This window comes from Podarcis filfolensis (assembly GCF_964270895.1).
Source record: "Podarcis filfolensis genome assembly, chromosome: 2".
Classification (NCBI taxonomy): Eukaryota; Metazoa; Chordata; class Lepidosauria; order Squamata; family Lacertidae; genus Podarcis; species Podarcis filfolensis.
In genome coordinates, this window is record NC_139605.1 from 98009574 (window position 1) to 98035664 (window position 26091).

Here is a 26091-nt window from a genome sequence, read left to right on the forward strand (position 1 = left end):
CACAAGGAGGGCACCACTACCGAAAAGGCCCTCTGCCTGGCTCCTTGTAACCTCACTTCTCATAGGGAGGGAACCACTAGAAGGCCCTCAGAGCAAAACGATGGGGGTGGAATCCGCCATTGCTGATTTCCTGGAACACAACATAAAATGGGGTAGCCAACTTGTCCTTTGCCCGAAGGACTCCGCTTGTTCACTTCAACCTCCTTACTGGTCCCATGCATGTAGAAAATTTGTATTATTTTGTTTGATTGAAATTGAAATAACACATTTTGTTGGCTTTGACTCTGGTGAATCAATTTACATACCCTCGCAACATTTCTCTGGTGAAAATAGGGACGTCCTATTCAATAATAATAATAATAGTAATAATTGTATTATTTATTCCCCGCTCATCTGACTGGGTTGCCTCAGCCATTCTGGGCAGCGTCCAACATATGTAAAAACATAATGAAACATTACAAAACTTCCCTATACAGGGCTGCCTTCAGATGTCTTCTAAAGATTGTATAGTTACTCATCTCCTTGGCTCGGGGGGGTTGCATACCTCCATACCCTCCAACATTTCTCCAATGAAAATAGGGACATCCTAAGGAAAAGCGGGACATTCTGGGATCAAATCAGAAACCGGAACAGCTCCTGAAATGCAGATAAATTGTGCAAAAAGCTTTTCCTGCTAAATTTGTGTGTGCCAGACTGTCACTGAAGGCAAAGGAGCAGAATGGTACCATGCTCACCCCTCAAGCCAGTCAAGCCAAATGTTTATGCAGCAACTCTGTTAGCACTGAATATTACAACAAACTTTTTTTTTTAGTTTGCTGTAACAAAAGGTCTACATAGTTCTCCTCTGGAAACTTCATAACAATTGCCTAAATAAACTGTTTAAAGCAATAGAATGTAGCAAAAGACCTGGTTAGGTGCTTGATGATGTCGTTCCCTTCAGTTTTGTAGCCACAGGGCCAAATTAGGAATCATGTGCCTCTTTGCATTTAATGTGCAGGCATTTCCTGGGGGACTGGAGAGGACTGATTACCAGCACCACAGCAGCTGCTTGCAACTTAACCCTTTCCTCCCTTGCTGTGGTTCTAAGGTAATTCTTTCTGAAGTTCCCCCGTGCACATCTGAGGATGTGTGGGAAGTTCATTCCAACTCAGATAGTACTTTGAGAGAAAGGATTTCAGCAGGGGGAAGGAAACAGTTAAACCCCACCTCAATTACGCACACCCTTGCCACAATTCCAAACATTATCAGCTTCAACCAGGCAGCAAAACTAGTTTTTAATCAAATGGCTGATGAGCCACCATACGTTCATGGAAGGCTTTTCTTTTCGTCTTGGTGAATTGCAAGTTGTACAAGTCCTAACAGTTGTTTATTAAAATGTTTAATAAATGTTTACTAACTGCAATTGCTGATTCCCCTTGAGTGAGGTCAAGGCCATTTGAAATATCCCTAACTGATTATTGGATCCATGTCTACTCTTAATTGCCTCCATCCTTCATCAGCTCTGTTAACATGTGAGCTGCAGAGGCAGTGTTAAAGCTACAAGGGGACTGATTGCACAAGCAAGAAGGCTTAAAATCTCACAACCCTTGCCATCTTTAATTCAGTCCAGTGGTGGCCAACAATCCTCCAGTTGTTATTAGACTCCAAATAATCTCATCCCTGACCATTAGCCTTGCTGTCTGGGGCTGATGGAGTCTAATAACATCCAGAGAGCACAATGTTGACTATCCCTTAAGTCCCTTAAAAACCTCTCAAATGAATTATTTATTATTATTATTATTATTATTATTATTATTATTATCATCATCATCATCATCATCATCACCCAGCCACTCTGGGCGGCTTCCAAAACATATAAAACATAATAAAATGTCAAACATTAAAAACTTCCTGAGACAGGGCTGCCTTCAGGTGTCTTCTAAAAGTTGTATAGTTATTTATCTCCTTGACATCTGATGGGAGGGCATTCCACAGGGCGGGCACCAATACTGAGAAGGCCCTTTGCCTGGTTCCCTGTAACTTCATTTCTCTCTGTGAGGGAACTGCCAGAAGGCCCTCGGAACTGGACCTCAATGTCTGGGCTGAACGCTGGGGGTGGAGGCGTTCCTTCAGGTATACTGGACCGAGGCTGCTACCTGCATTCTGTTCACAAACTAATCCAGCAAATAGAAATAGCTGCTTGCGATGTGAACTTAGATTTCCAACGGGCATGTGCTTCAGTTCTTGTTGCCATTTCAGCCTCTCCTTTTATGTTTGGAGCTGGAACAACATGGGTATACAAGAAATCTGTGCTTCTGTTTGCTCCTGAAGGGGCATTGAGTTTGTTTAGGTTAGAGCTGACAGCCGGATCCCATGAGTTGCAGGCAAAAGGGATGTTACGGTTACCACCACAAATATCCAATTATCAAGCTGTGCTATTGACTCTCTAGACCAATTGGCTCTCCAGGGCTAGCTATTCCACCTTCCACTTAATGGTGAACAAATGGGCAATCGATAAGTCTGCTAAGTGACAGCCCATTAATGCTGCCTGCTAACAGAACCAGGTAATGCTGTGAAACATGCACACGCCAAGACAATTATGGTAGGAAGATGAAGTACCTTTGCCACTGAGTCTTGGGAAAAACCAAAGGCGATTCTAAACCATTGCTGATTTTTTTATTTTTTATTTACCTTAACAGAATAGCACAGTTAATTCTCTGCGCCACCCTCCACCCTTCCTTGTCCGATTTGGACTGGCCTTTCTGATGAATGTTTATAAGTGAGAATCCCACAGAGTTTTGGACCTGCTTCCAGATTAAGTATGCTCAGGAATGCAGTTTTTAAAGATTGTTGCTTATTCTGGGAGGTCCATGGCTCTTTTTCAAATAAACAGCCGCAGTCCCACAGAGCTCTTTGTGTACAGCAAAAATTATAGCAAGGTGAGTCAAGTTCACGAGGGTCAGAAAACCTGCTGTTTTCTTTGTGATAGCAGCCAAAAGAGATCCAGGGAAGACTGTTACTTTTCCTCCCCTCTTGATATCTGCTTTCAAAAATCAGCGCAGCGTGAATAAATTTAACTAGTTTGGTGATGTAGTGCTGAACAAAGCCACACCTACTGAGTTTGTCCCATTTGGCGTTCCTCTTGTTGGAATTGGAATTGTTTCAATGTGCTGTTGTTGTTTCAAACTGTTTATACATTTATAGTTTTTAAAATGTAATTGCTTTTATAAATGCAATTGCTTTAGCTGTTTTTGCATATGCTACTGTTTTATGTACGTTACATTGTAAATTGTTTTGGGATGCCTCATGAAAGGCAATTCATAAATAAAATAAATAAGTAAGATAATGTCAAAAGCATGGATGTTTCATAACAATTGCCTAAATAAACTGTTTAAAGCAATAGAATGTTAAGATTCTTTGATTTTGGAGGAGACCGGCCACATGAGAAGGTCCCATTTTCAGAAGCAAAAAGGCAACTCTTATGGTACCTTAAAGCAGTCTAATGAACTGTAGTCAGTTTCATCAAACTGCATGACATGGTTTACTGAGCTGGAATGTGTCTGTAAGCATAAATATATGTACGAACACACACATTACATATGGATACATAGAGAAACCATTGTTGCAAGTATTGAGGTCAGGTGGCCATGAAACACAACTGTTTGCTAACAACAGTATGTAAAGCTTACAGCAATAATAGTGGATATTGTACTTATTCCTATAGGTTTAGTGAAGGAGAACCCCACTGCCTTGATTCAAGTGTAAAAATAACAATCAAACTTTTTGACAAGTTCTTGATTCAAATGGCTCCTGGGACTTGGGTCGTGGGCACCAAAACAATATCTAGTCGCCATTTTTGGGGGGCGTCAGCAACACTTTTTTATTATTTTGATAAGCATGAACTAATGCGCAATTCATGTAAGTGACACATTGTTAATATCACATTTTTAACAGAGATTATTAATACATGTTTCATTTGGTGTTTACATAAAAATATTGTTACCAAACTTCAATTTTCGAAACACCCTACTCTTTATTGTTAAACTCCTTAACATATGTATTATCTATCCTAAACATATACTTTGAGGCTTCAAAGCACATACATTTCAATAATCCTTGAGTGCCAGTCAGGTGCAAAATAATAATAATGAAAAAATGGCACTCAGACTTTGGGAGGCACTTGCAAATGGAGAATATTTAGGCACAAAATGCGCCTGGCGCCCTGCTAATTTCGAACCCTGTCTGTCATGGATGCTTTAGCTGAGATTCCTGCATTGCAGGGGATTGGACTAGATGAGTCAACTCTACAATTCTATTATTATTATTATATCTTTATTTATACCCTACCTTTCCCCCCATGGGACTCAAGGAGGCTTACAGATAAAAATATGAACTTCAAAAAAGAAAAGAAAAAAAATCATTTAAAACAATTAAACATGGATAGAATTAAAACTATTCTATAGATGTATCTTCTATTAAAACTATCATATACATATACGTGTGTGTGTGTATGTGCGCGCACGCCAACACACACACAACATACAAATAATTACAATAAAAACATATGCCCTTGGAAAGCAAACAAGCTCTCCCTGTGTAAGCAAGCTGGTAGTCGGCGGGAACTTCACAGCCCTATCGCGATCCTCGACCGCAGCAAAAACTCACAGAAGCTTGGCCGCCCGCTCCACTTTTTCCAAAGCTAAGAGACGTGCACCGCAGAATCCACGCTGCACCTCCGCGCCGCGTTGCTAGTGGCTGAAGGGGGGGATAGTGGGCGGAGCCACGCCTGTTTGAGAGACACGTGTACAGAGGAACTCGGAAGTGGCTGCCGGAATTGAAGCGCCTGCGATAACTTGCAACTCCTGCGCGGTCCTAGAAGTGGTTCATGTGCAGTGAGTTGATTCTCGTTACATATATTTTTCTAAATAACGGAGTGGTCTTTAAAGCAGCTTACTGGTAAAACCCAGGAAGTTAAACCAGGAAATGTTTTTTTAGTTAAATACGAATGTCGAACGGATTAAACTGTGTTATGGATCAGATCCCTTGGTGTGCATATTAGAACAATTCGTGATTGTGCAAAAAATAAAAATAAAAAATCTAATGAAAAGAGTCTCCCCCTCCCTTTTGGGGGTGGGGGTTTTGTATTTTGCAAGGTGGCAAGCAGACTCATTCATTCATTCAGGCGCAGTTCGCACTCTGGGTAGGTTATGTCAGTAGGTCTGTGCTTGCACAACTGAAAGGAGACTGTGCAGAACAGGACTTACAGCTCCAGTGTGGTTGCAAGTTTCGCAAGTCTTCCTCGTAGTTGCTAGTTTTATGACGTTAAGTTGCCCGCTGGATCAGGGAAAGAGGAACTTCATAAGTGGGTCCATGGGCGTAGCCAAGAGGGGAGGGCAGGGAGGGGAAGTCCCTCCTCCTCCCCCAAATCAATAAAAATCAATAAAAATACATAGCTAACTGAGGTTCCCCCCCAAAGGCTTGCGCCCCCCTCAACAAAAATCCTGGCTACACCCATAAAGGTAAAGGTAATGGGTCCCCTGACCATTAGGTCCAGTCGTGACCGACTCTGGGGTTGCGGCGCTCATCTCGCTTTATTGGCCGAGGGAGCCGGTGTATAGCTTCCGGGTCATGTGGCCAGCATGGCTAAGCCGCTTCTGGCAAACCAGAGCAGCACACGGAAACGCCGTTTACCTTCCCGCCGGAGCAGTACCTATTTATCTACTTGCACTTTGACGTGCTTTCGAACTGCTAGGTTGGCAGGAGCAGGGACCGAGCAACGGGAGCTCACCCCATCGCGGGGATTTGAACTGCCGACCTTCTGATCGGCAAGTCCTAGGCTCTGTGATTTAACCCACAGCGCCACCCGCGTCCCATGGCTACGCCCATACCTGTGCCCAAACTCTGAACACATGTTTTGGATGAGCACTTAGCTGCTCTCTTCCCACCCAACTGTCCCTGGTCTAGTGGTATGATATGTGTGTGTGTGTACATTAGCTACAAACTTGTTGCAGGAACACAAATGGTTGTTGGGTGCTACACCACTCAGTCTTTTTTATTTTGTTTTATCAGGAAGCTTTGTGGCATGTTCCACATCATACTTTGTTCTTAGTAAACTAGGGAGCCGAGTAATTGGGCCAGTCACTCTTAACCTACCTGACAGTGTCATTGTGGGGATTAATTGAGGAGCCTAGTGAGCTATCCTTGAAGAAAAAAGGATGAACATGCAATAAAAAAGCTCTTCTTCTTCCCTTCTTAAGAAAGCTGGAGGGACCTGCCAAATGGAGATGTTAATTGCGAATCTGACATCCAGAGATCTCCATGTGATCGCAACTGGACCCGCGCCGGTCACAAGACGTGCCGGGTCCCCGCCGGCTAATTTACAACACTGTATATGTGGTGTGTGTGTGTGTGTATGTTTATCTCCATCCAACCCTTTCCCCATGGGGTTGTTAAAGTGCATTTGAGTGAAAGACTCTGGTTCACCTCCATGAATCTGAATTACGTTCTGCAAGGCCTGGTGCTCAGCAACTGCACTGGATGGAGCGGAACGCTTTGCCAACAAATCACTCTTTGCGTGTGGGATGAGGGCCTCCCCTGTGTGAAAAAGGCTGTGTCTCGCTTTAGGCATGAGAAGGTTCGAGCAATCCTGAATTTGAGTTCTGCCGACTGAAGGGACTTTCTCAGCAATAAATAAATAAATACCTGGATACACTGGGGGGGGGGGGGATACCAGCGAAATGGCCAAAGTCAGCCTCATTCTGAGGCAGCAAAGGCAAGGGACTCGCATCAGGACACATGCTGATGATGACACAGATGGACTCCAGCCATGGGCCTGGTACAAGTCATTTCTCTCCCATTGACTTTAATGCAGTGTTGGCCAAACTTGGCCCTCCAGCTGTTTTTGGACTACAATTCTCATCATCCCTAGCTAACAGGACCAGTGGTCAGGGATGATGGGAATTGTAGTCCCAAAAATAGCTGGAGGGCCACGTTTGGCCACCACTGCTTTAATGGGAGGGGGGATTTAAAAGAGCCACATCCTCCCGAAGTCAACACCCACCCCAGGTGTGTCAATATTACAAAGCATGCCACCTCCAGTATATAAACTCCACACAGGGAGGCCATAAGTAGAGTGCAAGGGTGTGAGGCTGCATCTTTTCGCTCCTATTCCAGTTCCTCTTCCGGAGTTTTCATTTTTGTGGCATTTGATCAGAAATATTGCAGAGTCAGCATAAGGCGCAGTTTACCATTCCCTTGAGTTTCTGTGGATTATGTACAAGATATGCTGAGTACCTCTGGTTTTGGCTGTTCATAATTAATAGCTGTGTTGGATATGTATAAATTTGTCCACCTCTGGGGACAGACTCTGTAAATGGAAGAATATCACATCAGCGTAGATGCTTTGTTCATTCTGAATGAAATTAAGGCTTCATACGCGCTTGAAAGCAATGGGACTTGTTTTTGAACAGGACTGCACTAGAAATGATTTGTTCTGTAATCTTCCTTAAGTTCACAATAATCCTTTCAAGATGGTCAGTACAATCCTAAGGACTTTTGCTTCATTGTTGTTGTGTGCAGGGTTGCAAACATATTGCAGTTTTACAAGGGGGAACTGATGCTTGGAAGAAAGCTTTGCCTGAGTTCTGCCCCAAACTGGTTGTGGGAGGGAAGTGGCACTTGAAATTGCACCTCCCTTATTCAGATCCACTGGAAAATACCTTTAGAATGCAATGCAAATCTGATTAAGAAAATTATATCATCTATCTGTCCATCTATCCATCCATCCATCTGTCTCTGGTAATAAGAGCAATAGGTGTGTGTGGAACCTCTGAAAATCTGATTGGAAAGAATTTTTTTTAAATGGTGAAGCTTCAGTGTCGAAAGTATCCTGCCTTTACGTTGGCTTTACATCTGTCCTAGGTCATCAAATCCAGGAGCACTCAGTATGTTACTGGGTTACAGTCCAGTGTCACAGGCATTGCTAGGAACGTTCTTCACCTGGGGATTGACAGCTGCTGGCTCAGCACTTGTGTTTATCTTCTCCAGCGGGCAGGTGAGTCTTGTACTTCAGTTCGTTTCTCAGGGTGCAGCTTTCTGCTTGCCAGATGGAAGAATGTCCTCTCTGCTCCCCCTGCACGCTGTTCTGAGGGATCTTCTGACCCCACATCCAAACCAGTGGGGGAGCAGGAGGAAGGCCTCCTTGTGCTAACAGTACTGGCTCCTGCTAGCACAACCATTTAATTGAATTTTGCTCAATGTGAACATTAATTGGATGATGCAGTCCAATTAACACTGTTACTGTATGTTCCTGACTTAAACCTTTCTGCTATTTCTGCCATTGTTCTTTTTTTGTTTGAATATACAGGTGTATTTAGAGCATAAGGCCTGGGGCCTGGGCTAATAACCTGTTGAGTTATGGACCTGCTGAGTAAACACACAAGTTGCTGTTAGTTTAAGTTTCTCACTTGTCAGGTGGAAATATGGCGAGCTGCCTCACAGGGATGTTGCAAGTTGGGTGGAAGTTTGTGTCCATTAGCCAAAGTTCTTTGCTGAACTGTGGCTAGGTCTCCAACTCTGTATTTCGTCTTGCTCTTACACAACAAGCTGCCATACCTTGCCTCTTGTAGTGATCTAAGTTCTTTTGTTTTAATTTGCAGAGACGGATCCTGGATGGCAGCCTGGGTTTTGCTGCAGGGGTAAGTGTAGCACACCCTGGTTTCTTTTAATTTGCTCTGTATGCTGTCCTGATCTTGTCTCTTTGGCTACCGACGGTGCTTCGTTTGCCTGCCTTTTTGCATTAGTGTTTCTTGCATAACTGCTTGAGGGCTAATTATATCTGTGTGAGATATCAGAAGAATTTGAGCAGCATTTATCATGCCCTGTCTTGAGTTGGTACTTCTGAGGGGAGAGCAGGTGTAATGTTGTCTCTGATGCCAGGTAATGCATTTATCCTGTACTGAATTTTATTCCAAAGTTAAGGGGGTTATAGCCAACAAAGTTGTCCCATTAGTGCTGTAGCTTCCGTCTGTGTGATGGGACTTCCTGTGTGTCTTGCCTTCCCCTCCCCATCACCCTCATATCTGGCCCAGGGGTTCCCCTAGTCCTCTGGAGCAGATTTCAGGGGGTGAATTGGGAGAGGAGAGGTCTCGTGGCACAGGTGGAAGTCCTTGCCCCAATAGGTCTCTGTGAGTGGTTTGGGAGCTGCACGGTCAGTGAAAAAAACAATGTTGTTCAGGGTTATAAAGACTGCAGAGAGAATAATTGGGTGCACTCTCCCTACCTTGAATCAAATCTATGCTTCCAGGTACCATAAGAAAGCTGCAGAGATAGTGCAGGATAGTGCGCACCCCGGAAATTATCTCTCTCAGCTTCTGCCTTCTGGAAGAAGGTACAGGGTTATAAAGACTAGGACTAGCTGCCTGAGAAACAGTTTCTATTCAAATGCAATTTTGGTTTTAAACACAGCATAAGGTAGTCTCTATGGGAGTATTGTATGTAATTATGGGGTATCAGAGTTTTTAGGGGGCTAACCAGGCTGGGATAGCTGGGATAGCAGGCTTGTTGATTTCTGAATGTCTGATGTAGATTTTCGTTGTTCTGTATGAGACAATGACAATAAAGATTATCATATCGTATCGTATCACATCGTATCAATGACTTAATTGGGTACAACTCAAGGGAGACTGCTTTAGCTGCAGTTGTGGTTTTTATTTGGGTCTCTTGGGTCCCCCCTCTCCTTGTAGAAACATTCGTGAGGGGAAATTGAATTTTCAGTTTGTAAAAAAACAAGGTGGATGTGGTGTCAGAGCCACCACTTAACGTTCCATGGCTATGGGTGTAAAATTTATGGAAATGTTGAAACCTGATTTAAAAAATGACAAAAACCAAATACATGCGTTCCATTTTCACCTTGAAAAATAAACAAATAAAGAGTTTTGGAGACATAACAAGGAGGCAAACATAAACATTTTCTATTACTCTGAGAACATGAAATCTCTTACATATAACTTAGTTGGAATGTAAAATTGTTCGTTATGCCATAATTTTTTCCAGATGATAATTGCAAATATAGCCAGCTCTGGAGATGGAGCTGCAAGCTGCTGCATCTAAAATTTTGTTAAGTGGAAAATCTAGGAACAAAATAATTACTTTGAAAAGACAGCACAGTAAAAAATAAAATAAAATCACAGATCCAGTGCTTGCCAGCAATGCAGAAAGTTTTATCCAACTCACAGATCCTCATGGAACTTCATAAGATGACAACAAAACCACCAACAAATTATATATATATATTTAATTTTTTTAAATTCAAAATTATAACAAGACATATTATCCAAAAACATATCATCCTTGTTTCCCCCCCCCCATTTTTCCTCCCTCCCTCTCCCTCCCCCCACAGAACCCACCCACCCCCCGACTTCCCTCAGTTCCAGTCTTTGGTTTCTCTAAGAATGCTGTTTTCTGTATGTTACAAAAACCACCAACAAATTATATAATACATCTGTAGACACAGCTGACCTATGATTTGCTGGTGATTTTGAGGAGACCCCTTGTCAAAATCTAGAAGATCCAAAAGGGGCCATATCTGAGCCTTGAGAAGCCCACAGAGCTGAATCGCTTCCTTTTTCTTACCTGTGTATGCTTTTCAGGCTTAGAGCTTCTGGGTACCACTGCCAAGAAGTCTTTGTATCTAGTCAACATTCACACATATCTCAGATAGCTGGGGCATCCAAAGTAGAGCACTTCCTGCAAATGTTAATCCAGAGTAAGGGTGTGGGTGTGTGGGTGTGTAGAACAACCTTCCACAGCCTTACTGGCTTGAGCAGATGGGGATGGTAGTTCAAAACATGTGAAAGTCACCAGGTTGGGCAAAGCTGGGCTAGGAGGACCTACTTGAAGGATCTCCTCCTCCAATGTGGTCCATATGGTTTCCAGGATTGGCCATCCTCATTGTATGCAGTTCCATTGCTATTGCTGGCCTCGTTTCTGCCTTTGTGTTCCTTGATGAGACAGCAGATGCTCTTCAGTCCCATCATTCTTCCACCCTGAATCTGAGATGACATCTCAGGATGCCTCCCAGAAAGGAGCAGCAGCAAGAAATCTGTGCAGGAGGTCTCTGCTGAGCCCGATTTCCTGGCAGAATTGTGGTTTGTTGTTGGCCTCTTTATCATTTTCCTTGTAACAGATGCTGCCTCAGGGCATCTTCTCAAGCTCCCATTCAAGTCCTGGCACGCTGTTAATGGACAAGCAAGTCTTTGTCAGGTAGCAGAGAGTCCATATGAATATAAACTATGGAGCAACTTGGTGTGTGTAAATTGCTCAAGCTACACCCATTTAATCCTGAGCACAGCGTCTCTTGTTTTTCTGTGTGGGCCTGTGAAGGAATCCAAGCTAGTATCTGTTGCGCTGAAAAAATGAAGCTTTTTTTAAAAATAAAAAAATCAAAGCAAGATTGATTTCCATTAAGGGACAATTAAGTAATGGTAGGAAGGTTTGTCGAATGGATAAGGGAGAAGATTTTGCAAGGGAGATTTTGCAAGGGAGAAGATTTTGCAAGATTTTTCTTTCAAATCTGGATGACGATGCACTCAGTCATTTCTTTATTGGAACTTGTTGTTTAATGGAAGCCACTATTGTTCTGTTTCCACTGAGGAAACAACTTTGAACCGAGATACTCCCAATTTACAGGCTGTTGTGAGCATACCACAGAGTGACAAATGTATGCAGTCTTAAGCTTAGGGAAGTGTAGGGTAAAAATATAATAGACAGCTTTTAGTATCCATAGCTTTCTCTCCCCCCCCTTTAAATTCTTTTTTTAAAAAACTATCTAACAATATTTGCCTGGTGAATTGATCAAGCATATATGTCAATGTGATGGGATGATGAGCTGCTTGTGTGTGAAATCCCTAGTCCCTCAGAGTTTGGCTATGTACGCAAACCTCTGTCTGTAACGGAGCTCCTAAGCATGGCTCCGTCAGTCGCTGGTAGAATCCGACAGTGGGCGTTTACGGAATTTCTTCCAGCATAAAAGCTCCTTAACGGAAACCCGCCTTCTGGACTCTCGGCGTGACAGTTTCCGGCGAGGAGTGGGTGTCCCTATAGGAGGTCCTGAAACCTCCCCACTGTTTTCGCTGGAAGTGTCTCTGAGCCATTTCCCCGACTCACTTTCCCTAGGAGCTCCTTCCCTCCCCCTGCTGGTTCCTTCCTCAGCTGATAAGTCTCTCTCAACCTCTGGGAGTCCCTTCACCTCCTGTTCTCCCGATGGCAGTTCCCTGACAGTCAAGGAAATAGAAGAAGATGAAGAGTTTGGATTTTATATCCTGCTTTATCACTACCTGAAGGAGTCTCAAAGTGGCTAGCAATCTTCTTTCCCTTCCTCCCCCACAACAGACACCCTGTGAGATGAGTGGGGCTGAGAGACTTCAAAGAAGTGTGACTAGCCCAAGGTCACCCAGCAGCTGCATGTGGAGGTGCGGAGACGCGAACCCGGTTCACCAGATTATGAGACTACCGCTCTTAACCACTACACCTATCTGACTTTTAGAAGCCATCTGAAGGCAGCCCTGTTTAGGGAAGTTTTTAATGTTTGATGATCTATTGTGCTTTTAATTCTGTCGGGAACCGCCCAGAGTGTCTGGGGAAACCCAGCCAGATAGGCAGGCTATCAACAACAACAACAACCACCAACACAACAAATTATATAAGTTCTTGTTGTATGGCTCACTCTTAGTCTCAAGTCAAGTCCAGGATGCTTTTTAGATGGTATATATCTTGCCACAAGTTTGTGGTGGGTTGCTGGGGGTTCCTTTACTGTTTTGTTTCTCCAGCTTTGAGGTGGGTGGGGGAAGAACTTACAGTGATTTAGAACCATAATAAAAGTGCTATTTTTTTTTAGTGGCTAGTCATTCTTTCAGGAGAAATTCAGCACACTCCAGCAGTTAAGCAATCATGCATGAAATGAATTTTTATATTCCGTTCTGTTGATTATTCCATTGAGTTCTGACACTGTTTAAGAGCTTTAGGTATTTGATACATTTTCCTCCTTTGTTTTGCAAAGTTCTCTGAAACAAATATCGCTTTTCCCATTCCAGAATCGAAAACAATGATGTTTGCTGGTTTTTGACAAGCAGCCAGCGTGACAGCCCCTTTTAAGAACGCTTTTCATGTTTTAATTTTGTTTTGGCAACTTGTGGGTAACACTGAAGCTGGCGACACTGATTCCGTTGTGTGACAATCAGCCAATTGAAAAGGCGCTGAGAATTTAATTCTAAATTAGGAATTCACTCCTGTGTGCTTTGTTCTCTGGCTTCATGGTGGCATGTTTCTGGTCCTAGCATCACTGCATATAGGATTTTTCTGAGAGATTATCAGGTTAGATTCCCACCTTCCTAGTCTACCTGCGTGGAGAGATTGAGGAATTAACAGATGGTTATATTATTATGAAAGGGTGTCCCCTCACCTGCCAGCTCTGTCTACTACCAACTAATAATAATAATTAATAATAATTTATTTATACCCCGCCCATCTGGCTGGGTTTCCTCAGCCACTCTGGGCGGCTTCCAGCAGAATATTAAAATACAATAATTCATCCAGTATTAAAAGCTTCCCTAAACGGGGCTGCCTTCAGATGTCTTTTAAAAGTCTGATAGTTGTTTATTTCTTTGACATCTGATGGGAGGGCGTTCCACAGGGTGGGTGCCACTACTGAGAAGGCCCTCTGCCTGGTTCCCTGTAACTTCGCTTCTCACAGTGAGGGAACCGCCCGAAGGCCCCCGGAAATGTTCCTTTTCGTAGTGAAGTCTTCATCTTTGCAAATGAGCAGATCCAGGCTTGTTCACATATCACAGCAAACCACAGTTTACCATGAAATTCACTCTTGGCTCCTTTGATCTTCCCTGCTATCATGTGGGAGAAACAAACCATGGATCTTTGGCTTTGCAGCCCCTCTGAACAGAGGATGGTGGTTTGTTTTGTTCTAAGCAAACCATAATCTGTAACCAAAGATTCTTCTTGGTTTACAGTGGTACCTCAGGTTAAGAACTTAATTCACTCTGGAGGTCCGTTCTTAACCTAAGGTACCACTTTAGCTAATGGGGCCTCCTGCTGCCACCACGCTGCCGCCGCACGATTTCTGTTCTCATCCTGAAGCAAAGTTCTTAACCCGAGGTAATATTTCTGGGTTAGCGGAGTCTGTAACCTGAAGCGTCTGTAACCTGAGGTACCACTGTATTGATTATGATTTGTTTGGATGAAACAAACCACAATTTCTGGCTGTGACAAAACGCTTAAGTCAGAAATTCACGATTTGCTTCTCCCACATAATAGCAGGAAAGGGCAACTGGCACGTTCGTGGTATACAGGGACATGGAAATCGAGCCTTTAAAAAAGAAAAAAGAAAAGAAAAAAAGAAAGTTGACATGTGCTGGCGCTAGCTTTACTTTCTCCTTCCTTCCCCTCCTCAAGGTGTTATCTTAATTATTTAATTATTTCTCTTAATTATTTCCCATCTCACTCCTGGCCTGGGACTTCCCCTTGAAAGATAGCCCTGGAAGTTCCTTGGAGCCTGAGGGATTGTGTTAGAACTTTGCTTAGGCATCTTTGGCATGCAGTTAGCAGTTCATTACAGTAATTCTCTGTGAACTGTTTTGGGTATTATTCTATATCTGTAAAGGTGATACATTTTTGTTTCCCAAATCCAGTGCTCTCTCTCCCCCCCCCCGCCCCGGGGTACGCATACACCTAAACATTTTGTGACTCTTTGTACTTTTGTCCATTTACTGTATTTATTTCCCCCGATTTGAACTATAAAATGGTGGAGTCAAAATGAGAGTGCCCCTAAACATTTTTTAAAATAGAAAAAAGCACTGCCCAAATCACTGGAGAAAAATGATAATCTGCCTATGATTCCCCCACCCCCAATCTCTCTAGGCGTGTTTTAAGCCAATAATAAATAATTTTGTGTATGTGTGCGTGTGTTTAAAGTGGCAGTTCAGAATGCTGCAGAATGCTTAGATATATTTTGCATCAGAGCATTGCATCACATTAAAAGCAGCTTCATGTCCCCTTGCTCTGCTTTGCATGTGGTTACCGCCCCCCCATGAGAGCTCCCCAACAGGACCACCTTGATCCAGTTTTGATAAAAAGAGTTTGTTCTTGGTGCCCAGTTGCTACGTATAGGAAGTAACCTCTTGTATATTCCACATGCAGGAACTGGGTACATGTTTGCACACAGGGTTGGACAGCATAAAACAGTGACGTGTCTTGGACTCCCTTTCTTCTCCCCGCAGTTAAATCGGCCTGCCCTTCCAAGAATGGATCATTTTAGACTGCTGTAATTTCTCATTGAAATCTGGTGTAGAGAGTTTATGTAAGAAAAGAGTCTTTCGAAAATTGGCACCCAACCAATCTAGATGAAACTTTGATTTGGTATCAGCTGAATCTCCACAACTTTTTTCATTCATTTTAAGATTTTATAAGACCCTCAGTTCTGTGTGGAGTAGCAGGAGGGCCATTCAGGGGTTTGCTCTGCGAACAACATTACAAATACAATGCTGCTTGCAGCAGAAGAACGTATTACAGGGCAAGGAACCATTGTTCACAACTTCCTTCTGCACAAAATAATCTAAATCAGGCATAGGCAAACTCTGGCCCTCCAGATGTTTGGGACTACAATTCCCATCATCCCTGACCACTGGTCCTGTTAGCTAGGGATGATGGGAATTGTAGTCCTAAACATCTGGGGGCGGCGGCGGAGTTTGCCTATGCCCGATCTAAATTAAAGTTCAGGTCCCAGAAGCAATGGAGAACCAGAACTCAATAGTCATTCTTGTGGCTCCAGATCTAGCCATATTGTCTTCTGATAGGCTCTCTCTTTATCCTTTGGCTACCCAGCAAGAGATTTCATTTCTGTTGGAAAGAGAGAGCCTTGCCTCCTTATTTTCTAGCTAGCTTATGCAACGTTTTCTTAGCACAGAAGCACTCTCCAGCAAACCTGTCTTTTCAGTCTTTGCTATCGTGGTAACATTTAGAATCTTTTGATAGGAGCACCATCTTCTCTTATCATTTTCACAAATTCCTCATGGCTGTTTTCAACTCCAGTGCTGAAATGTCAAGTCACTGAAATGATCAGTCATGCTGACCAATCCATATTGGATTATCTGCAATTTTTAGGGGGCCGGGGGGGGGGGAAAGAAACATGTCTGCTAAATCATAGCTCAAAAGCTGAACCCTTAACGTCAGCGCAGCAATTTTTGCCTATAAATTAACCCCTTTATTGCCTTGGAAGAAAAGAATTTTGCCTCAGATTATAGACCCTTTTTTTTTTACGGGACGCAGGTGGCGCTGTGGGTTAAACCACTGAGCCTCTTGGGCTTGCCGATCAGAAGGTTGGCAGTTCGAATCCCCACGACGGGGTGAGCTCCCGTTGCTCGGTCCCTGCTCCTGCCAACCTAGCAGTTTGAAAGCATGTCAAAGTGCAAGTAGATAAATAGGTACTGCTCCGGTGGGAAGGTAAACGGTATTTCCGTGCGCTGCTCTGGTTCGCCAGAAGTGGCTTAGTCATGCTGGCCACATGAGCCGGAAGTTGTACGCCAGCTCCCTTGGTCAGTAAAGCGAGATGAGCGCTGCAACCCCAGAGTTGGCCACAACTAATGGTCAGGGGCCCCTTTACCTTTACTTTTATAGACCCTTTACCTGATAAGCTGAAAGAAGCTTCTGTAACTGTTCGGTTCTGTATAATACTCAAACCAAATGGGAAATGTAGACAGACCTCACTTGAAGCAACCCTCTAGCCCTCTTCTGATTATTTTTTGGTTCTATGTCAACATGTGAGGGTGACTGCAGGGTTGAGTGTTCTAGCACTACATCCCCACCATTCCCACAGGTTGGAGAGAGAATGTCTGACATGGAGAGCTCCCACATGGCTTGCAACAGGAGGCTCCTTGGAGCTTGTGGAGCGCAGCCGGAATGGCAATATGGGGTGGTGGTGAAGCTAGCAGACGTGTCTCCACAGCCCCCTTTGTGTGTTTCCTTAACATGAACAATAACACTTGAAGAGGGCTAGTCTTTGTGACTTCAGTGCCATTGACCTTCTGCTGGTTAAAGCAGTTATGCTAGCCTGGAAAATAAGATACATGCCGGACTGTGTGAAAGGTATTCGTGATCCTTATTACCATTTTACAGCATGGAGCGTTCTTCACGATTCATTTATTTGTTTTTGGCGAGAGTCTTTTGGCAGAGTTCAAGATGGCAGATGATGCCTTGAGCTGGGGCGTTCAACAGGCATTGTGACCAAGAGTCTAATGAGATTACAGAAGAGACGTAGATCTTTTGCTGCTTCCATCTTTTCTCAGTAGCATCTGGATTTGTGCCACACACAATGCGGTGCCTTTCACACTGTCTGTTCCCCCGCCTTGGATTGTTGGCTGTTGGGTTTAGGAAATGCAGAGTGCGACACTGTCACATCAGCTGAATGGCAAACTCATGAACTCCACTGTAAGGCCGCAGAATGAAGAACATGCAGCCTCATTCTGGCTGCTTTTGACCAGGGCTCAGCAAACTTTTTCAGCAGGGGGCCGGTCCGCTATTACTCAGACCTTGGGGGGGGGGCCGGGCCGGACTATATTTTGGAAAAAATAATAATGAACAAATTCCTATGCCCCACAAATAACCCAGAGATGCATTTTAAATAAAAGCACGCATTCTACTCATGTAAAAACACGCTGATTCCCAGACCGTCTGCGGGCCGGATTGAGAAGGCGATTGGGCCTGATCCGCCCCCCCGGGCCTTAGTTTGCCTACCCACGACTTAGATATTCAAAACGGACACTTGAGAGTCCTTTTTGTGCTTTGCAGAGCTGAGATAACTTTCTTGAGAGTAAGCCTGTTCTTTGAGGTATGCCTTAATGAGCGGCAACTCCTTTTAAAAAACAAAACAAAAACCCAAGGAAGGTTTCCCCCCCCTTGGTTTCTCTTTTTCTTCTGAAAATGCACTCTTTTAATTTGAAGCATTTGCTGCCAACACTCTCTCCCTGCGTTCCTCAGTGCCTTAGGAGTTTTGCTATTCCATGTATTGGAATAAAAAACTCATCTCATTTTAGTTGGTGGATGAAATGAAAGGTGACACAGAAAATGGCTTTTGGTCTGGAGAGGATATGCATGCCATTGGTGGGGTATGTAGGGTTTTAATTGGAGCAGGTATAAGAACATGGGAGCCAGAGACATTGCTAATGTATTTATAACATTGGGGCTCTTAGATGCAACTTTGCATAAATGTTGCATAAGCTGATTTATATGCATCGATGCAAGCTTAGAATTTAAATGTCACACAGAATGCAACCCATCTAATTTCCCATCCAATGTGCCCCACGTAAATTAATTTGCACCCTACCTCAGTTCCTCTTCAATACATTTAATCCCCAGTTAATTTTCCAACAGATCCTGCTCCAAATCAATTCATTCCTCCCTCAAATCCTTTCTAGACAGACACCCCAAATGAATCTTATTTCCTCCGGTTAGTATCTTACCATGCAGCCCAGATCATGCACCCGCTTTCAGTTTCTCCCCAGATTCATTACCATTCAGAAACGCTTGGGGCACTTAGAAAAATAATTCACGCCAGTGCCGTGTGGGCCCTTCGCTGGGAATGCCACTGCTGGGGCACTCTTAGATCTGCCCTAGTTTATGGAGAAGCAGCATGAGGCTATTGCTAGGTGCATTCCAGCCTCCAAGTTACTAAGCGGCAACAGTAGGAGGTTGTGGTGGCTTCCTATCCAGTTTATAGGCTTCCTGGAAGCATTTGTTTTGTGTGTGTATGTGTGTGTGTAATCATCATCCGGTTGGTCACTGTCAGAAGCAAGATGCAGGACTCCAGCCAATCCAAATTGAGATGGCAGTGGGCGGGGATCTCAAAAAAATACCGTATTTTTCCGTCTATAAGATGCCCCCATGTATAAGATGCCCCCTATATTTGCGGCAACAACCAATCGCCAGTCCACCCTTGGCACTATCCGTGTATAAGACGCCCCCTAATTTTCGACATTATTTTTTAGGGATAAAACCTAGTCTTATACACGGGAAAATACAGTACTTTCTAAACTTCAGAACCTTTTCCCAGAAGTGACTAAGAAAGCATCAGTGTCAGTCTGAACAGGCTGTAAAAACGTCCTTGCTTTGCCAGAGCTTTAAGCAAGGATTAAAATTTTAAACGGCTGCTTCATCTTATATTTGATTTCATTTTGGTTTCGTAATTATTTTAGTGTGTGGGAGAGAGAGATAAAGAAGGAAGCGATTTGAGATTTTCTGGGGAAAGAAATGTTTTCATAAATGAGCCAGCAGAGAGAAGAGTACAAGAAGTAGCGATAGATCTGATGGAAATCGGCAGCGTCCATGTTTTTCGTTTAGCCAACACAAGCCTAGCTGAAAGCATTTGGGTGGGATAGGCACACACAACAGGGAGGTGAAGGCAGGAGACACAATGATTTGGATCCAGAAAATGATGGGGTTCCTTCAGCTAACACAACAGTTCTCCCTCCCCAGCTTCTGTCATTCATCAGTAGCCAGCTGAACAGCCCCCTAATAGTAAGGCAGCCCTCCAGAGCAGGACTCCGGTGGTACAGATGGCAGGCACTGGAAGGCAAAACCAATCACCCAACCAATGTATACGGAAGCAATTTGTGTGTGTGCACAACGACTTTTCTGGGTCCTTGCCGCTGACTGGAATTTGGAGACCAAATCAGGCATGTCTAATTTTTGCTGAAATCAATGGCTCTTCTTCTCACTAATGGTAATGGAGGTTAGGCACCCTTGACTTGCACATCCTAGGTAAGTTGGATCATTCTTTTTTAAATAAAAAAGGTAAAATAGATTGCAGCATTTTTCAGCACTACAGGATTCCCTTTCATGCAGAAGAAGTGAAATGCAGAATGAGAAGATGCAGTGAACTGAAGGAACTGAAATTAATTAAACTCAACCCACCTCCTCATTCTTTCTGGGACTCGAAAACTTTTTTCTTTAAACAGTTCATTTCACCAACAGAGATTGCCTCCAGTGAACGATGTTGCTTGCCTACAGTTTTGGGCTAGATGCAAATAACTTGTTTGGCATGTTCTTAACAGTTCTGATGGAAGCTGATGCTGTGTGAATTCAGAAATATAGATATGAAATTGAAAGATTGAAACCCTGTAGCTAACTCCTAAAATTGAGAGGGTGGGAGGATGCACTCACACTTTATTCAAGAGATTCATAAGGGTTTCTGGAATATAACTGTTTCAGTGCAGAGGTGTCACTCCCTTCTAATTATGATTACAATCCACTTATGATGGCTGTTTTGAAGACCCCGTTTCCTTGCACTCCTGTGGGAAAGACAATTGTAATTAAACCAAGAACGTTGTGCTCAGTTTCTTTCCATCAGGGCTGACTGACTGGCTCGGAGACAAGGAATTTGAAGAATAATCTGGCATTGTTGCTTTTGAATGAGAGCACTACCAAATGTCATCCTTCCTAGCTCTAGTTAGAGAACTCTGTGTCCTAGAGAGAGAGAGGAGGGTGCTTTCTTGTGTATCAATATGCTGTTCAAAGGTTCCTTTTCTTTTTTATGAGAAATAATCAGATGAGAAAGATGAGTCGCTACACCTCTGCCAAAAAGAGAGAGGAAAAAGTTCCTTCTGAACAAACAGCAGCACCGTAAATAAATGGTGGGTTTTGTGGGGTCGGGGGCCTCTCAGTCCAGTTCCTGAGCAGTAGCGAAACAGAGCTGAATCAGAGCTGTGTACCATTCAGTTGGGCTGCTGCTACTTGGACTGCATTGTTGTCAAAGCAGAACAGGACTCTCTGTTCAGAATACCAAAGTTTTTCTCCTAAGGTCAGCCACTGTGTTTCCTTGTACCAGCAGTCCTGCATGCAACTGGAAACCTGCAGAGCCAGGAGTAGGGAACCTTTTCGCAGCCTGAGGGCTGCATTCATCAAGGGGGGCATTCTGGAGGCTGCGTACCAATGATCTAAAAGTGGGAGGAGCAATGGATGTGGCTCTTTACCTTAGAATCATAGAACTGCAGGAATGGAAGGGACCTCGATGGTCAACTAGTCCAGCCCCCCGCAATGCAGGACAATTTTGCCCAACCTGGGGCTTGAACCCACGGCCTTGAGATTAAGAGTCCCATGCTCTACAGACTGAGGTATCCCTTGGTATCGTAGGCTGCATTCCATCCACACAAAACCACTGGTTTTGCTAGCTAGGGATGATGGGAGTTGTAGTCCCAAAAAACAGCTGGAGAACCAAGTTTGAGAAACAATGATATAGAGAAATAGGACTGCAATGAGACCTTACTGAATTTCAGAAACCACTGTTTACTGCATTTATCTATCACCTATCTGTTTGTATTTGTCGGATGTTGTAAGAAAAAACTGCTTCTTTTCCCTTATGGGGTACTCAAGAGCCTGTTAAGATTCCTGCTCCGTGATTGCAGTCATGGGATTGTTGTCTATCACATGATGGTGTATGTTTTCATTCCACAGAGTGGGAAGTGACGGAGACAGGATATTTGTATTACTGTTCTCCATGAAGTGGGACTATTGTCCTTTGTCCTTTCTCTTTGCTGTCTGATGAGAAAGAGGAAGGAGCTAAGTCAGAATGCTCCATGTGTGTTTATATGTAAATAAAGTAGATTAGCCAAAATGCTGAGCTACTGAGTTCTGTCACGCGAACTGCGAAGGCTCTGCGGATGCCTAAGTGTGCCGATGTCTGTTGGCATTGGTCGCTGTGATGTTTAGGCAGAAGAAAGCTTTTGAAGCTACCGAATGATCGACCAGGAGGCAAAGAATATGCCAGTCGGACATGTGTCTCTACCAGGCTCCTACTCAAGACTAGGACAGGCTCCTGACAGAGCCCATATAGAGTCCTTTTGAAGGTTCTCTATCGATAGGAGAAAATAACAGAGGCCAACCAGAGACTATTGAGAAGCAAAGCAGCTAGTAAGCCTGATCTTTATTAACTGTTGTAACAGGGTGCTCACAACCACACGCAGGAGGCAGGAGGGACCCCGAACAATGGTGCGCAAGCCCTTATATAGACATTTGAAATTGCCCACCCTGGAGCACAAGACCCCCCCCCAATACATCATACATACATCACAGAAGGGGTGGTCTACAACAGAATCCTGGCCGGCAGGAAACCTGTTGATGGGTTTACCTGGCTGTTAATGGGTTTACCTGGACAGCCTGGCTATTCTTTTGTGATGATAAATACTTAATTCTTGAGTCTTGAGTCCAGGTCAGAGGCTCACCCTATTCATATCTTAAATGTGCCCTTAAGGCAGGATTTGTGAGCAAAGAGACAATGGGGAGGTTTTCCCCATTTCCTCCCTCCCTGCAGAGAAACATTTTTGGTCAATTTGGGAGAGACAAAATGGTTTCAGGACTTTTCCCTGTACTGTTTCAGACATGTGGTTTATATATTTATGTATGTGTTTGCTTGGTACATTGATTTTATATCTTAGACCTTATAATTCTCATAACAGGCACTTCGTAAAGCGAGTTCTCCAGGCACTGTACAAAATCACTTAAGAACCAAGGTCCGTATACAGCACCCTTGTTCCGTTTGCACAAGGATTTACACTTGCACAACGAAACTCCTCTCCCCACCCTTTCCAGATCTATTTTATAGGGTTGGGAAACCCCTGAGCAGACTGAGTGGGTGGAGAGGAGAGGGGAAGAAGTTCAATTGTGCAAGGGTATATATCCTTGCACGAGTGGAATTGAGAGACTTGGCATAACTTTCAACGCAAGCCATAGTAATAATGAAATCCTCAAATGCGTGACACAGGAGTGTCACCAAACGTAATTGTTATATAATGAAGACAAAAGAAGGTTCACCTGTGATTAATTACAGTTGCATAGCCTTCCTGGGGAGGGGCCGTATGTACTTCTGCATTGTGAGCGCGCAAACGATAAAATCGTTACAGTTGTTCTAATTTGTGGAAGGCAGTCTGTGACAGTGTACTAGTCGATCTTTCTCCTGCAGCTGTGTTGCTCCTTGGCAGTTGCGTAATTGCTTTCGCTGATGAGGTAAAGGAAAGGATGTGTGTGCAGACTTCAAAATGCTGAAATCTGAGGAAAATGCTGAGGAAAGCTCAGCATTTATTATTGGGCTGTGTCTTAGGGGGCCTTATTTGATGAGGTCCCTCCCCATCCGGCACCAAATACAGTGGTACCTCGGGTTAAGAACTTAATTCGTTCTGGAGGTCCGTTCTTAACCTGAAACTGTTCTTAACCTGAGGTACCACTTCAGCTAATGGGGCCTCCCGCTTGAGCTAATGGGGCCTCCTGCTGCCGCCGCGCTGTCGTCGTGCGATTTCTTTTCTCATCCTGAGGTAAAGTTCTTAACCCGAGGTACTATTTCTGGGTTAGCGGAGTCTGTAACCTGAAGCGTCTGTAACCCGAGATACCACTGTATTGTAGTAATCCAGTGGTTTTACAAGGCGTGAACTATAAGTCTCTAAATTTCCGAGTGGAAGGATTACTAGACTTATGTGTGGGAGGATCTAAAAATCTTTCCCTCAAGTAGCAATTTGGTTGCTGCCTGTTAAATACGGAACAGAAAGCTGCTGGCTTTCTAAAGCCCACAGCACCCCTTCCCATTATCCCTACTTGCATTGTACAGTGGTACCTCGGGTTACATACACTTCAGGTTACAGACGCTTCGGGATACAGACTCCGTTAACCCAGAAATAGTACCTCGGGTTAAGAACTTTGCTTCAGGATGAGAATCGTGCTCCAGCTGTGCAGCGGGAGGCCCCATTAGCTAAAGTGGTACCTCAGGTTAAGAACAGTTTCAGGTTAAGAACGGACCTCCGGAACAAATTAAGTACTTAACCTGAGGTACCACTGTAGAGTTGAAAGGTACCACTAGGGTCTTGTAGTCCAACCCCCTGCAATGCGGGTACTTTTGGTGCCGTCAAAGCCACATTGATGATCAGAAACAGAAATGAAGAAGAAGAAAAACCCCTCTCAGATTCTGGAGCAGCTTTCCGTTCCGTTCCGTTCTTGCATGGTGGAAAAAGTGAACTAGTGGCCTTCGCCATATTCAGTCCTTTAGCCTCAACCTGCAACATGGGACTTAAATTTACTTAAGTCCCCCCCCTTGTTTTGGGCCCCCCCCCCATTCTCTCTCCCCCCCCCGCTTCCTTTCATATTCCATCTTCTTCACTAGTAGACTTAAAAAATACCTCAGAGAAAGAGTTGCTGGGTGCTGCTGATGCAGCCCTGTTGTGCACCAAAGGTCCCTAGTTCCAAGACCAGTCGGCTGGACAAAGGGCCAAATAAAGAACATGTATCAGTATGGCAATACCGTGCTGTTCATGTTTTGCTGCTGGCTTCACAGTGTGGGAGTTTAAGTGGGGAAGGTGCTTTGCAGCTGTTTAAGGAGAAATTGGAGCAGTTTGAAACTAGCATATGTGGGGAGGAAAGGCCATAAACAAGCGATTATTTACTTTTTAAAAAAATAAATAAAAACAAAACAGTCTTTAAGAGAGCACAGTGGCTACTTCCCTTTGACAGCGCAGTCCATTTTTAAGAAGCAGCGGTCTTAAAATTGCCTATTTGCTTAGTCTCTAGCCTCCCGTTTGGAAAGGTTATTTTGACATCATTGCTTCTCAGTGGAATAAGCACGCTGTATTTTGTATGTGCTTATTGCTGCTTTGACTCTGCTTTGGCGGAGTCAAGATTTGTCTTTTCGTTGTTCTTAAATTGCTCTTGACAGAAACATGTAAAGGATGAAACATGTAAAGGATGAGAAATGTTATTCAGCATCATATTTCAAATCCATGTTGAAATTCTTTGAGAAAAAAGTTTGTATGCTTAGACCTCGGGAAAGTCTAGCATGGTGGCTACTGAGAACAGGAATACTGCTATTTTGCTCCTCTGTATGTGTTCAGGTTTGTATTATACTTGCATTATGCGCAAACGATACACTTAAAGGAGTTCCTTTTGTGGCAGTGACCCAAAGGACCACAATAAATGTGATAATGTGTACCCCTGTAAATCCTTGAGTGTGCTTCTAATAGAGAAGTTATGGTAGCCTGTTACTTTATGAAACTGAAGATTTTGCAATTTGCCGTCTGCATTGGGGCAGAAATACAGCTAATACGTGAATCACAAAGATACAGCTCAAAGCTAGAACATAAGTTGCTACATGGTGCAAATGGCACCATGTGTGAAACACGTGCACACGTTCCCAACATGCACACGTTCCCAACATGCACACTAACACAGTGTAACAGAACATAGTGGGAATCAGAACTTAATCAGCAGAAATTGCCAGTGTTTATTGTGCATGTGTATTAAACATGAAATGAGGTAATGATGTATATGATTGCTGAAAACTGAAATGCTTTGTTTGAAATTTTATAAATACAACTGCCTGGACCACTGGGTGGGGTTGCAGTTTTGCGGAACAATCCGACTGTACCCTATTGCTTTGCAATAAACAACTTTGGACTCCTACTCCTCACGTTTCTGAGTTTTATTGGCGTAAACTCAGGAGATAAGCTATTTTCTGGCTTGCAACACTTTGAAGGGTGGACAGAAATGTATCTTTTTTTTATTTTAAAATAATATTTATTACTTTTAAACCTTACAAAAAGGAGAAAAAGAAAAGAAAAAAGAAAAAGCAAAAGAAAGAAAAAACAATACAATACAGTATATAAACAGTACACAACATTAACACATTAAACAAACAAACAAAAAAAAGCACACATCATACCATCTCAATACCCTCTCTTTCATTCCCTTGTTTCATCGACCTCCTCTCACCTCCCTTTTTGTATTCCATTTCTATTAATTATTTCAGCAAATCCTTTCCATCTTTCTCCATTTTCTGTCATATGGTTATCTTAACATATTTTAACCTTATTTTCCATTAATACTATAGTACTTATTTATACTTAATTCATTATAACATTTCTGCTAAAGCCATATAATTCCATTCCATCATTTTTCTAACACTCATTAATATTACATTATTTCTATATATAAACTTTAAACTTTTTCCAATATTCTTCCACCATCTAGAAATGTATCATCTTCAGCTTCTTCCCACCAAATTTCAGCATATGGAGC

At 43.3% G+C, this 26091-nt stretch overlaps 1 protein-coding gene across 4 annotated transcripts in view; it reads left to right on the forward strand.

Moving 5' to 3' along the window:
• Positions 1 to 4763: 4763 nt before the first annotated feature.
• The window catches only part of SLC39A11 (solute carrier family 39 member 11), a 261302-nt gene continuing 239974 nt past the window's right edge, over positions 4764 to 26091 (forward strand). For 3 of the 4 annotated variants that reach the window (XM_083598917.1, XM_083598918.1, XM_083598920.1), the window contains exons 1-3: positions 4764 to 4871; positions 7900 to 8032; positions 8637 to 8675. In XM_083598917.1, coding sequence (XP_083455043.1) covers positions 7925 to 8032; positions 8637 to 8675 — 147 coding nt within the window. In that variant the 5' untranslated portion in view covers positions 4764 to 4871; positions 7900 to 7924. The remainder of the gene's footprint in view (positions 4872 to 7899; positions 8033 to 8636; positions 8676 to 26091) is intronic. The other variant, XM_083598919.1, reaches the window with a different exon arrangement.